Source organism: Condylura cristata, unplaced genomic scaffold (assembly GCF_000260355.1).
Source record: "Condylura cristata isolate star-nosed mole 26May11 unplaced genomic scaffold, ConCri1.0 scaffold00015, whole genome shotgun sequence".
In the NCBI taxonomy this organism is placed as follows: domain Eukaryota; kingdom Metazoa; phylum Chordata; class Mammalia; order Eulipotyphla; family Talpidae; genus Condylura; species Condylura cristata.
Window position 1 is genome coordinate 7,643,005 of NW_004567116.1, and position 13,894 is coordinate 7,656,898.

General features: G+C 38.7%; 2 protein-coding genes across 2 annotated transcripts in view; one reads left to right on the forward strand and one right to left on the reverse strand.

Moving 5' to 3' along the window:
- The first annotated feature begins 6,486 nt into the window (after positions 1 to 6,486).
- Positions 6,487 to 7,407, forward strand: LOC101632581 (olfactory receptor 4C45-like). Its single transcript, XM_004683552.1, has one exon. It carries the CDS (start codon positions 6,487 to 6,489, stop codon positions 7,405 to 7,407), a length of 921 nt encoding a protein of 306 aa, XP_004683609.1.
- Positions 7,408 to 9,950: 2,543 nt separating this feature from the next.
- LOC101632805 (olfactory receptor 4C3-like) overlaps positions 9,951 to 13,894 on the reverse strand; it is an 8,757-nt gene continuing 4,813 nt past the window's right edge. The window contains exon 3 of the mRNA XM_004683553.2: positions 9,951 to 10,918. Within this exon, the coding sequence (XP_004683610.1) occupies positions 9,951 to 10,918 (968 nt within the window). The remainder of the gene's footprint in view (positions 10,919 to 13,894) is intronic.

Genomic DNA, 13,894 nt, shown 5'->3' on the forward strand with positions numbered 1-13,894 from the left:
TCAGCCTATGAATGTATCTATGTCTAAAGAATTTCATTGTTCCCACATAATGGAGACTCTATCTATACTGGGTCATATAATAGCATCAATAAAATATTACTAGTCTAAATAATTTTTGCAGCATTTTATTGTGATTATTACGTGAAAACTGCTATATATGCATCTTGTTATTTAATTCTCACTACTGTCCATAAGTAAAATAATATTTGTATCCATTTCATTATTTGGAAAATCAAGGGTTCATTTTATTCATTGATTCATTGTATTATTCAAGATCAGGCACCATTTGGCTCCATCAAAATTCAAATCCAAGTCTGTCTGACCAAAACCCATGTGGCAACCCCTTAATATAAAGACAACAACCTAAAGTGACATTTCCCTTGCAGGATCAAATGCTATAGCAGTTATCTCATTCACAGGTTAGGACAACATTGATGCCATTATTTAGTCACTCTGAATACAAGGAGGGACTCACAAGAAGTGCCTTATGTTTGCCTTCTGATGTCCTCCTAGTAACCAGAGAGTGCCTATAGATTGCCAAGGGGAAAAGGGAGGCATGATATTATCAAGAGCTGATATTGGAGGGTCAGTATCTTTTGGGAAATCCCTGGCTGAAAACAACAAAAACCAACATTTATAAGCAATTTCTGTGTTCTGAACACGGGACCTAGGTCCTTTCACATAGATCTCCTCCCACAGAGCAGAAAGGACAGTCTCACTGTCCCTTATTCATACCTCCATTTTTTTTTTCAAAAGAATGAGTCTATTATAAAGGGAGACAAAAGTAAAGGATGTTTGCACAGACATAAGTAAGGAGAAAGAACTGCCCTTAACCACATATGTAATGTGGTATGCTGAGATCAAGGAAATTAGGATTAAAACTAACTGCCTTAACATTTCACTATTTCTCTCATTCAATAAGGATTTCTTGTCACACCCCACCTAATCAAAGGTAATACATTACTGAATGGCAGGAATGTCTTAGTGAATGTCACAGACATGGTCCCTGGCAACATGAGCTTATAATCTAAGACAATAGCTACCTACAAAATATAATGGTGTAAACCAGCAAAATGACAAATTCATGGAATTGCTGGACATACCTCATATTGATAAACATTGACGGGGTAGATATAGATATTTATCTATAACACTTTGATATAGATAGCAAATTTTCCTCCATGAAATTTGGAACCATTTACATTTCTAATACTCTTGTCTTTTCATAACATGTTCACAGCTACTCCCAAAGCCTGAAAGAATCCTATTGTAAGACTTCTCTTGAGTGTATTCCCTGAAATACTTAAAAAGTCATGAAATAGGATATAATTAATCTGCACTGAATTCATGTCAACCATTCCAAATGGCCCATCCACACTGCCAAAGAATCCCACTGTTTCTTTAATGAAGCATTTGCCCAATTCTCCTAAAGAACCATTTAAATCCTTCTTCATTTGCTTCAAAATTACCTTCCTGCACCTCCAACATATTTTTTCCTATCTCAAAGTCAAAATATGTGACTTTTAGTTTTCTCCTCCTGCTTTCAAGAATCTATAATGGATCATCTATCATGATAATATCAGTATTTGATTAAATGACAACCGACATCTCTAATTAGTAACCTCTCAGCTTTTACAAATCATAAAGAGACACTGCTAGTCAACATAAAAAGCTTACCATAAATCGCTGATTTTCTATACACAGAAGAGCAACTCTGCAAAGTTTCCATTATAGACTCCATCATCAACTAAATGTAGCAGATAATTAAAATATTTAACAAGCATAACATTATTTTTATCAAAATGTATTACTTTATCCCACCTACTGTAATCAACATAGATATGTTATTGTGTGATCTATAGGTGGCTAAGTTAAATACATGCATTTTTCCTCAAGTGTGAAGTTGATTTAACTTAATATGGATATAACTTGAGCAATTATGCTGAGTGAAAAAAGTTGGAAAATTACCACATGGTTATTCATATCTGTAATATAAATAACAAAGTGGCAAAAGTTAACAAAATACCTCTTAGCCTGCAAAGTATGGTGGCTGGGGGGAAGGGTCATGCAGGGAGGAGGGCGAAAGGGAATCGGTGGCACTGGAGCTTCAGAGGAGGGATAATGAAGCATGTACACCTGCCCTGGTGTGGGTGTACTCCCAGCATTGTATGTGTTATAAATGAGTTATAAAGCAATAGAAATTTTAAAGCATGCTATATGTTAAATTTAACAACTATAACAAAAAGAAAACATGGAGCCAAGACTTGGCAGAACAGCTCTCTGCCTGCCCCTCCCTGGTGGCGCAACAGGTTAGGACGCACACTACAAGCTCACCACAGCCACTTCCGTGAGTTCCATCCCCAGCCATGAGCTGACCCACATGGCGCGGCAGACCTCTCCTGACCTGCCTGCTGCTCCCCTCAGCAGAGTGCTTCGTCGATCTGCCTGTCCTGCTCCCCACTCTGTCTCTGGTGAAGCTTTTCACCGCCCCTGCACCTCTGGCTTGTACTCCAGTTCTGGATGCATAAATAAATTAAAAAGAAAGAAAGAATAGCTCTCTGCCTATAAAATGTCTCCTTTAAGTACAACTTAAAGAGCAGCCAGAGCTCCAGAGCCCACTTGTATATCTCACAAGGTCGTTGCCTGCATCACCTGACTGACCCATATCTTCCGTACTCTGTCACTAAGGTTTTGGAGAAAGGATGGGAGACTGGTAATATAAGTGAGGAAATGTGTCTAGGAAAACACAGACTGTCACCTACAAAAGAATGAAATTAGACCTTTATACCATAGACAAAAAACAATGTAAATAGGTTAAAGACTGAAACTTTAAAACTTCCTAGAAGTAAAATAGCAGAAAAGTCAGCTTTTCTGCCCAGTGGCACAGGGTAATAAATGCTTAAATGTCACACAAAAATAGAAGCAGCAAAAACAAAAATAGAAAATGTGAATACATCCAACTAAAAAGTTTCTATTAGCCAGAAAAGAAAGGACAGCCTAAAGAATGAAATAAAGTAGTTGCAAACCATATATTTTATAAGGGAGTAATATCAAAATATATAAAGAGCTCATACAACTCAATAACAAATCACTCATTTTTTTTAAATGAACACAGGACATGTTGATGCAGATAATTATAGAGCAATGTGAACATGCATCGTATCACTGAATTGTAAACTTAAAAATGGTTAAAGAGTAAAAGCAACATTATGTCTATTTTCCCACATGACAACATCTATATCAGAAGAAAACAGATTTTGAGTGAAGTGGGCAGCCAAGGGGTGCAAAATTAACTGCTGGACATGGGGTAAAGGCATTGTTTCCCTTTCTGGTGATGAATGTGCCATTTTGGATTTTAAAAGGTTAATAACACAGAGAGATGATTTTCAGCAGGGTGACAGCAGCTTGTCATCATCTCAGAAGCTGTGGGTGAAATCTAGTGGAAGCTCCTTTCTAAAGACTTTCATTCTTTCTCTCCCTCTCGATATCTAAATACATAAGTAGTTGACTGTGAATTTCTCAGTGGCTACTGTGTGAATGCCTTGTACTTAAATCTAACACCTGAATTCTCTCCTTGTGAGACAGGGTGTAAAGTCACATTCCTTTGGAATTGTTCATGAGAATCTGTCATCTGGATATTCACCCCAAAATAGTCAAAAATAGTTGTTATGTCAATGACTTACATTACTCAAACTTCAGTAGCTGGGAATCCTGCCTCTAAGTCAGTCAACTGGGCTTTCCATTGTAAGAACAATCTTGCCATTTGTACAAATCATGCTTTCATAGGAAAACTCATCTTTAAACTCTAAACTATACCCGAAACTAGCCTGTATCTTCTTATCCAGGTTCACCAGTGTCGAAGTGAGTAAGCCCTCCATAATAAGGCTTTCCATTTACCTTCCTGTCTCACCCTAACTAACCACAGACATGTTTGACCGAAGTTCACTGCAGTTCTAAAACTGGCCTCCAGTGAAGTTTCTGGAGTCAAGTGGGAAAAAACACAAGATGCTGGATGATGATCCCACAAAGACTATAGCAGGGAAGTTACTAGCCCCCTGAGTAATGAAGGATCAATGAATTATCAAATCCCATATGCCAAGAAAATCTATTTAAACATTTCTCTAGGGTCAATGAAGAAAGAATTGCACAGATGGACCTGTGTGAGAACAACTGCAGTGGGGGCATGGTTCCACAGGCTGCAGACGTGTTTGGGCGACACCGCTCTCACCTCAGTGTGGGTTAGCCTGATGGCATAAGTCAAGAATCCAAGGGAATCTCAAGGTCTTTCTGGGAAACAAACATTTGGCAGACTTGATTTAGGAAAACAATATCCACTGAAATAGATTTGGTTCACTGATACATTCTTAGTTCAAAGGGTAGCTTTTGAAGAATTGTTTTCTTGTTCTTATTGTTAATTGAATCCAAATTATATTTTCATAGAAGTCAGGAATGTGAATAGAAATGAATTCCTAGACTTATAGAATATTCCTAACTAATATAGCTCACTATTTTAATAAATCCAGCCATATAATGGGAACGGAAAGAAACTTAGGTGTTCAACATTGGGAGAGTAGTATAGAGATTTAAGAATTCCAAGGTCCCACTTTTTAGTTCAAGTAGGGCATTTGTAGCTGTGTGGCTTGTGCTGTGGTGGGAAGAAAGCAATGACCTGGCTCCATCAAAAAACCGAGGGATCCAGTCTACCAGACGCAGGTCAGTGATAACAAAACCTTTCTCCTCCGATTTTAAGCTAATCAAATTTCTTTGGACAAGTTACTTTCAACATAGTTGCTTCTGTATTTAGATTCTGTGGAATAAAGATCAATCTTTTTCTGCAAAAATGAATTTAGACAAATAACATGAAATATCAATAGAAACATTGTCAGATGCTAGACATTGTTGGTAGCTACTAGAGTCAGTTTTGAAATATTGTAAATATGTTTGTCTTATTATGTATACTAACTGGATACAATTTTGTTTGAAATTTTTTCCTCATTTATGACTTTCATGTTGAAATTAGAGTGTGGCTATTCACTATAAATGATTAACAAACTGTCGCCATTCATAAAGACCATGAATAGAGAAGAAACAACTCTGAAACTGAGCTTCCCTGAAAATGAAATCTCATTCTGTCAGTTAGTGAGTAAAGCAGAGAGAAGATGCTACTGACTTCTGTGTCCAGAATGTATGAAGAAAAATATGTAGTTTTTGGGCAGGAACTGGGGAAAGGAGGAAGTGATGAGGAATAAAGTACATATTACATGTTTTGTAATAACATGTACTAATTCTTGAAAATACACACACAGATCATTCTATGAAAATATATAAATATATATTCTTATTTGCATCCAATATTTCTACCAGCTAGCAATGAAAACTTGAAATTCATCTTAATAGATTAATGTCAGAAGGAAAAGTTGTATTACTATTTTAAATGAGCCTAACGTTTCTTTCCTGTCAATCAGAAACTCAGGAAAACTGATGACTCAGTTAATTTCATTTTTTTAATGTGAATAGGTTGTTTTCCTAGTCTACAGCATTATTCTGTATGTCATGAAAGGTCAGTTATACAGAATATTCATTTGAAAAAGATAGAGAACTTTTCAGGCCAGTTTGTACCACTTACATTCCACATTCAAAGATTTGGAACCAGTGAGCTGAGAGTCATCTTGAGTCACACAACATCTATGGCTGCTCGGTGGTTGTGATAAGATAGTTCCCTGTCATTTTGGAGGGAAAAAAAATATTCATCTGGAGTTGATCCGTATGAGAGTATGCATGTGCATTGATTGGCAGTTTAACTGCTCACAAAGCACAATTGGTACAGCTAAAGGTATGACATTTTCAAATTTGATATACAGATCTGACCTTTAAAAGAATATTGTGTTCACATATTTATAATCTTCTTGCTGATAAATATAAACTTCAAAATAACTGTTGCTGTTGAAAATGCCCCCCAAAAGTGAAAGAAAGCCAATTATGAAATTTTTAGAGCTAAAAGAAAGTTTATCACCTTAAGACAACATTCACAGCACCTGTACAAGTAATCTCACATACATCCAGATGGGATTTTGAATTGATAAAGGACATTAGTAGGAAAATTGAAATTCTAACAAAGTCTGAACTTCACTTGACTGTATTATAACAATGTTAATCTCTTACTTTTGATAATTAAACCATAAGAAATTGGGTGACAGAGGGTGGAAGCTCTACTTTTAAACATTTCTGTAAACCTAAAATTGTCTTAAAATGAAATTTAAAAGAATTAAACAAAAGAATTAAAAATTAAAATAAGAATAAATTTAACCAGTTTCCACTCATCTTTACAATGATATGCAAAGTGAGAGTTGGAAGGTGTAGTTCTACCAACCCAAGATAGGTAATGGAATATTTTAGTATTGAATTTAAAATGTCATCACTCAAAATAACTCACTGATCTTTCCAGAAGGACCATGCACACACAGTTGAAAGAGAATCACCGAAAGGATGAACAATGTAACAGAATTCATCCTACTGGGCTTGACCCAGAATCCAGTTCTCCAGAAAATCCTACTGGCTGTGATTTTAGTTGCCTACTTGATCACATTGGCAGGTAACCTGCTCATCTTGGTCACCATCTTCAGCACCCCAGCCCTGAAAAGCCCCATGTACTATTTTCTGTCCTATTTGTCCATTTTAGATGGTTTCTACTCTTCTTGTATGGCACCCAAAATGATCTTTGACTTGATCTCTAAGAAGAACACTATATCCTTCGATGCCTGCCTGACCCAAGTCTTTGCAGAACATTTCATTGGTGGAACTGAGATCGTCTTGTTAGTGGTCATGGCCTATGACCGCTACGTGGCCATTTGTAAGCCCCTGCACTATATGACCATCATGAGCCGATCTGTGTGTGTTTTCCTGATGGCGATGACTGTGGTTTTAGGGTTTCTTCATGGAGGGGTCCAGATTTTGCTCATGATGCCTCTACCATTCTGTGGCCCCAATATCATTGACCACTTTCTGTGTGACTTAATGCCCCTCCTGGAGCTAGCCTGCACGGACACTCACACTTTGGGACCCCTCATTACTGCCAACAGTGGCTCGATGTGTCTGCTCACTTTTTGTATGCTGGTTGCTTCCTATTTCCTCATCCTGCGCTCCCTGAGGAACCACAGTGCTGAGGGGCGGCGCAAAGCCCTGTCTACCTGCGCCTCTCACGTCACTGTGGTCATCATGTTCTTTGTCCCGTGTTCATACCTGTACCTAAGACCACTCACCTCCTTCCGCATTGACAAAGCTGTGACTGTGTTTTGCACCATAGCAACACCTATGCTGAACCCCTTAATCTACACTCTCCGAAATGCAGAAGTAAAAAACGCCATGAAGAAACTCTGGGGACAAATGAAAAAAACTACAGATCAGTAAATCTGGGGACTGGAGCATTTAGGGGAAATTTAGTGCTATCCTATAGAGACTTACTCCCTTCTTAACTGATTAAACTTGGAACATGAATTATCCTACATGGGTTAATTTTCTTTAGACTCCCACACATTGTGGGGAGGATTCCTATATCCTTTGGGGTACTGTAGCCAAAGTGTCAGGAACCACAATGATTTGAAGACTCTCAAAGTGTTTTATTTTCACAGAACAAGAAAAAGTTAATCTAACCTAAATGCAACTTGATTATAGTTACCATTATACCAAGGCCATTCATAAAATATGATTTTTAATACTTTTTTTTGGCAGAAAGAACCTATGAGGACAAGAACAGCATAAGACAATGTAAAAGTTACAATACTTTCATGGCTGTGGTTGTGAAACAAATCAACAGCAATATTCTGGAATGTTCTTTATCCCCAATATTACAGCTGAAGTGAAGTTTTATTTTAAAAGTAGGAAAATAACAATATATGAAAACAAGGATGAGGCAGTAGGAAAAAAATGCCTTCAAGAGGCTTTATGATGAATTTTTCTAACATCTGTGGTGCTCGCCTCGACAACAGACATAAGTACTAAAAATTAGAACAATACAGAAAAGAACAGCTAGTATGATGCACAAACACTTGAAGCCTTCTGTATTTTCAAACTACACTTCCTGTCTAGGTACAGACATGAAGAAGGTAATCGCACACACACATACACATATAATATACTTTTTCTTAAGTTCAAGATTTACAAACGTTCCCTCTCCACAGCAATAAAACACATTGCAGCATTTGTGTTCTCATCTTGCCTCCAGCATTAATTAACCTCCTAAATGGAAGCAAATTGCTTCACCTTTTTACTGTTTTGAATTCTATAAAAAGAAAATAACATGATGTACTTTTAAATTGTAAGAGGGGTTGTAAAACGTGAACACAAAATGAGAAGTGGGGGTGGTGAAACTATACTCCCAAAATTACAGTTATGTGAGCAACTGGTAAATCAATCAAATTTGAGGAAAAAAATAAACTTAGTTGGAGCTTAATAAATAAATGTGTGTTTCACATTGCAACAAAAGTAAGACTGCCATTTAAAAATATCCCTTAGAATAAGGTTGTGGCACCCCAAAGTAAGGTGAGCTGGATTTTGGTGAGCCCCACCACGACCTCTTATGTCTTTCTGGATCGGAAAATTGACTCAATTATACACTTACTATCTAACAGTAGTGTAAAGTAGGAACAGGATTCAAGATCTCATTTAAACTTTGCCTTTATTAAGTAGACTATCAAATGTAAACACTAAAAGAAAACAATTTTATTTTGTCAAAGAGCTGTGCAACTGTTGCTTCTGTTAGACAAGTAGTTTGATGTAAAAAAACTTTTTCCCTGCTGACCTCCTGAATTTTTTGTTTCTAGAGACCACTTTCAAATACTTAACAGTAAATATATTGCTTTTGTTGATTTTAGTATGTTTTAATTTGTGTACACAGTATATATGCTACAACATTGTAAATTCCAGATTCTTTCTCAAATAAAAAACAAATTTATTATAAATTAAGCCTCCTACACTCTTAGAGTGAATCCTGAGAAGAAATGTGGTGATGGTTTGTAAACCACAAAAAGAGTGGGATGGAAATGGATATATTCCAGCAGCCCTCAGAACATGAGTTGGGAAAACTAAAAGTAAATACCACTTGGCATCACTGTTCAAAGAATTAGTCTACTCTCAGTGTAGCATCTGTATCAAACTTATTGGAGAGGAAAAAGTGAAAGAAAGCAACCTCTTTGTGGAAGTTAGGAAACATACTGAGGTATATAATAATGTCATGCAAGGCAGTGAGGTTATGTGAGCCAGAAAGGAGATGAAGAATTGTACATAGGTTAGTGTGATTCTCACAGTCACATTTAGACATGTGCTATCTTTATCTTAAGACAGGCATCAGAGACCTGTGGGGGCTTGGTTACTCACTCAAGGTCATGCCATTAGTAAGTGTGGGAAATAAAAGCAACCTAGGTTGGTCTGTCTCCAGATCTCACCCTCCTGCTCTGCGTAGCAGCTACTTGATGAGGCCACGTGGGATGATGAGAGGGACAGAAGCTGAGCCTGCCTGACACCAGCTGCTGGACATGGCTAGTTGTGACATTATTTGCCTTATGTTGTATTTTGCCTCCTTATTGTATGCTATACCTAGAAAATAATAATCACCCAAACTCAAGTACCAACATGGATTGCTTCTTACAGATCTTCAGGATGATCAAAAATCATCAACTGACTGTCAGAATTTAGTGCCTTCAAAATAAATCAGTTTGATTAACCAATAACCATGAGACACAGTCCCCTCGTTTCTAAAACTGAGATAATGAACATACAAGCCAATGTATTTCACAGTCATTTTATAATCAAATCACAGATTCAAGTGAAAAAAGTAAAGCATGAAATTCTATAAAGATAAATGGACGGATGAGATGTACTAAGATGATATGTAATAAAAAAGTTTGGGGTTGCTCCATTACAGAAGTAAAATGGTTTTAGTTTATGCTTTAGCATCACTGTCCACCCGCACGTTCATACTGTGTGAAGAGGTTTCTCATGGCATTTTTCACTTCTGCATTTCTCAGGGTATAAATGAGTGGATTCAACATAGGTGTCAGAATACCATAAAAAACTGCCATGTTTTTGTCTATAGGTAAAGTAGATGCTGGGCGCATGTAAGTGAATATACAGGGCACAAAGAATAAGGTAACCACAGTGAAGTGGGCCCCACAGGTGGAGAGGGCTTTGCGTCTCCCTTCTGCACTGTGGGACCTCAAGGAGCGCAGGATGATGACGTAGGAAGCAGCCAGCATCAGGAAGTTCAACATGCAGATCACACCACTGTTGGCCACCACCAGCAGACCGATGGTAAAGGTGTCGGTGCAGGCGAGTTCCAGCAAGGGGTACAAGTCACAGACAAAGTGGTTGATCACATTGGGCCCACAGAAAGGCAACTGAAGGACCAGGAAGAGCTGAATCAATGAATGCAGGAAGCCCCCCAGCCAAGCTACCCCCACCAGCAGGCCACAGAGTTGCCTAGTCATGATGGTGGTGTAGTGCAGGGGCTTGCAGATGGCCACATAGCGATCATAAGCCATGACTGTGAGCAGGATGATCTCAACACCTCCAAAAAAATGGGCTCCAAAGACCTGAGCCAGACAGCCCTCAAAGGAAATAGCTCTGCCCTCATGTAAGGAGTCAGCAATGAGTTTAGGAGCCAGGGAGGAGGAATAACAGGTGTCTATAAAGGACAAGTTGGCTAGAAAAAAGTACATTGGGGATGCTAAGGTGGAACTACAGGTAATGGTGACCACAATGAGCATGTTCCCACCAACTGTGACCAGGTAGATGATCAAAAAGAGCACAAATAAAACTCTCTGCACCGCCGGGTTTTGTGAGAGTCCCAGCATGAAAAATTCTGTGATATTGTGTGGAACTTCCATAGATCCCCAGGGCATGGAGAATGCAGGTACAGAATTGCCTGAAAGTCAAGACAGAATCATAACTGTAACAATGAATTACAGGGGGACAAATGTGCAAGGTTTCCTTAACACGTCCTCTTCCCTGTGTTCCTCTTAAACCCCTTCAGCTCCAAAGCTACAGTGCCAATTCATTGTTACCCACAAAATGTGAATGTGTTTTTCTATTGACTTCAACCTCACTAGGCACCCATGTTATTTTAAGTAATAATTTATAAAAAATGTTCAATTCTGGGCCCTCCCTGGTGGCGCAGCGGGTTAAAGCACTGCACCAAGAAGCTTAAGCCACTTCATCAAGAGTTTGATTCCCACCTGCCCCGGAGGAGATCCACATGGTGTGGCAGACCTCTCCTGACCCACCCGCTGCTCCCCTCAGCAGTGTACTTCGTCGATCTGCCTGCTCTGCTCCCCACTCTGTCCCTGGTGAATCCTCTCACCCTCAGCATCTCTGGCCTGTACCCCAGTTCTGTATGAATAAATAAATCTTAAAAAAAAAATGTTCAATTCCTTTGTCTCTCCTGAAATTGAACATTGGCAGATAATAACTCTGATTCCAACTGGAGAACATCTCTGACAACTTTCTGTAGGGTTAACACAGATCAATGACACAACAAGAGTATTTAGGCTCTCCTAAAGCCTCTGCCTGAACAGTCCATACATTTTTGAATCACATTTTTCTTCTGGACTTTTCAATAAGGTCCTACTGTCTAGAGGGAGGATTTAAAGTAAAAAATAAAATATTAGTGATCAGTAAAAATCTGTTAAATCATTACATAAAGCACATTCTAGGTATATGCAGATGCGTTGTCCAAACCAGCTATAAATTAGAGTCCATCTCAACAAATGTTTTCCTATTCACCCTTTACTCTCCTAGTGACATTGAAGAAGTACCTGTGCCTTCTTAGTCTGGATCTAATAAAAAGCAATCATGAAGTGTGCACACCACCAACATATTATTTTCCTGGAAACATGTGTCTTCTTATGAATATAGTTCCTACATGTACAGACCTGCTGGGAGTGTTGAATCAATGACAGCTGTAAAAGAGCAAACACCGAGGTAGAACTTAGTTTTTGGCCAGCACGGTGCTACCGGCCTGACATGGCATCCACTCATTTGTTCCTCATAGAATCCCATGAGGCACTTCACTGTTTTTGTTCTCTTTTTTGCAGGAGAAGAAAGCAAGACACACATTTAGCACCTCACAGGAACACGTGTGGCTGACAATGGCAGCCTTCTTGCAAAGGCTAATGGCTGTCCTGTGCTGTCCTGTCACTTAATCTCACTGAGCTAGAATATTTGCTCTGAGACTTAGTGCTCAGGCAACCACGAACAACTTTTCAAAGTGTCAATGTTCTCATCTATAAAATGAAAAGGCATTGCTACCCACTATGGTGGAGAGCACTAAATGAACAGAGTATGTTGAAAGTGTTTCTACAGAACCTGGGTGTGACAAATATTTACTAGTGACATCCCTGGCATCCCATCTTCAATGCCATGGGCAACAGATTCTTCCTGTGGCTTCAGGAATTGAATGCATATATTAAAACTCAGAAGAATCAGGTATGGGTGTGATCTTACTGTAAAGATTTAAAATGTCCTAATACCCTCACACAGAGCACAAGAGAATCAATAAAATCTAATCAATATAAGTGGGCTAAAATTTAGCCAAATAATGAACTATATACATGCCCTCAAATTAAAATTTAAGCTTATTAATCATGATTCAAATTTATAAGAATTAAAATGGACTATTGGTTACAAACTAAGAAAAAACTCTCCTACTGAGTTATACAAGAGAGCAAAGTGATTTCATAAAAAACTAGAATTTGAGTAATATTATGCTTCTGCAATTTTACTGGAATTGCACTTTTCATTTATTTAATTTTTAAAACAGAATCCAGAAAACTTACATTGACTGTATCAGAGGGCAACGGGTTACCAGGTAGGTTCTATGGCTTTCTTTTTTCCTTAAATTCTAACATCAAAAAGAAGTTTGTGGGTGATGCTCTGAAGCAGATCCAAGCTTGTATCCCAAATTTCAAAAGTCACAAGATTAAACTCCTGGCTGAGATTAAATTGTTTTCTCACTGAGGCCAAACAGAGGCTGGACAGTGGCTACTGGTGACAACTCCTCAGAACTGATGGCTTAGAAGCAGCAGGTGAAACCAAATGATTACCAGCAGCTGGGAATCATTCCATTATCCATTTCCCTTTCATTTGCTGAATAATCGCATGGCTTATAAAATTATCTTCTCCAGTTATCTCCATGTTGAAGATATTGGAATTAAGACTTGGATCAGGGGCAGTGGTTCTGAAGTCATATGGCTGACTCGTGGCCGAGGCAGAGAGAGAACTCAGGCAGTTGACGGCTCTACTTGTCCCCTTTCTGACATAACCACTTTCCATACCACTTTCTCTCTCTCTGACTATCAAAAACAAATGCCACTGCCAACATTGCAGGGAGAATCACAGGGGCAGGTGACTTGTTAGCTCTGTCTTTACTAAGAATATTCATCCATGCAGTTACAGAAAAGTCTTTCTCCTTCCTCTAGAAAGGATTACTTATAAGGTGGGAGTCAGACCACAGGGATGACCAGGGCTCTGTGCTTTCTCTTTCCCAAGGAGACAGTCTCCGCTCGCAGGATCGCAGGCTGATCAATGGCTTTTGCCTCATTCACAGGTTGGAACAATGTTGAAGCCATCACTTAATTAATCCCTTTGAATGCATTTTGGTCTCACAAGTGCCTTAATTCTACCTCCAATAAGTGCCCCGTGTCTTCCTAGTTACTAGAGAGAATCCACATATTGTCAGGAGGAAAGAGGATATTTCAGGAACTGATATCGGAGGCTCAACATCTTTAGGGAAATCCCTGACAGCATAATAGAAATGACAGTGTTTCTGGAGCACCTCTGTATTCTTGGAGTGAGCCCTGAGCCCTTTCATACAGATCCTCTCTTTTATCCCCACCACCCCCCA

Coding starts and splice junctions, on each gene's coding strand:
- LOC101632581 (XM_004683552.1), top strand. CDS start 6,487: ATGAACAATGTAACAGAATTCATCCTACTGGGCTTGACCCAGAATCCA.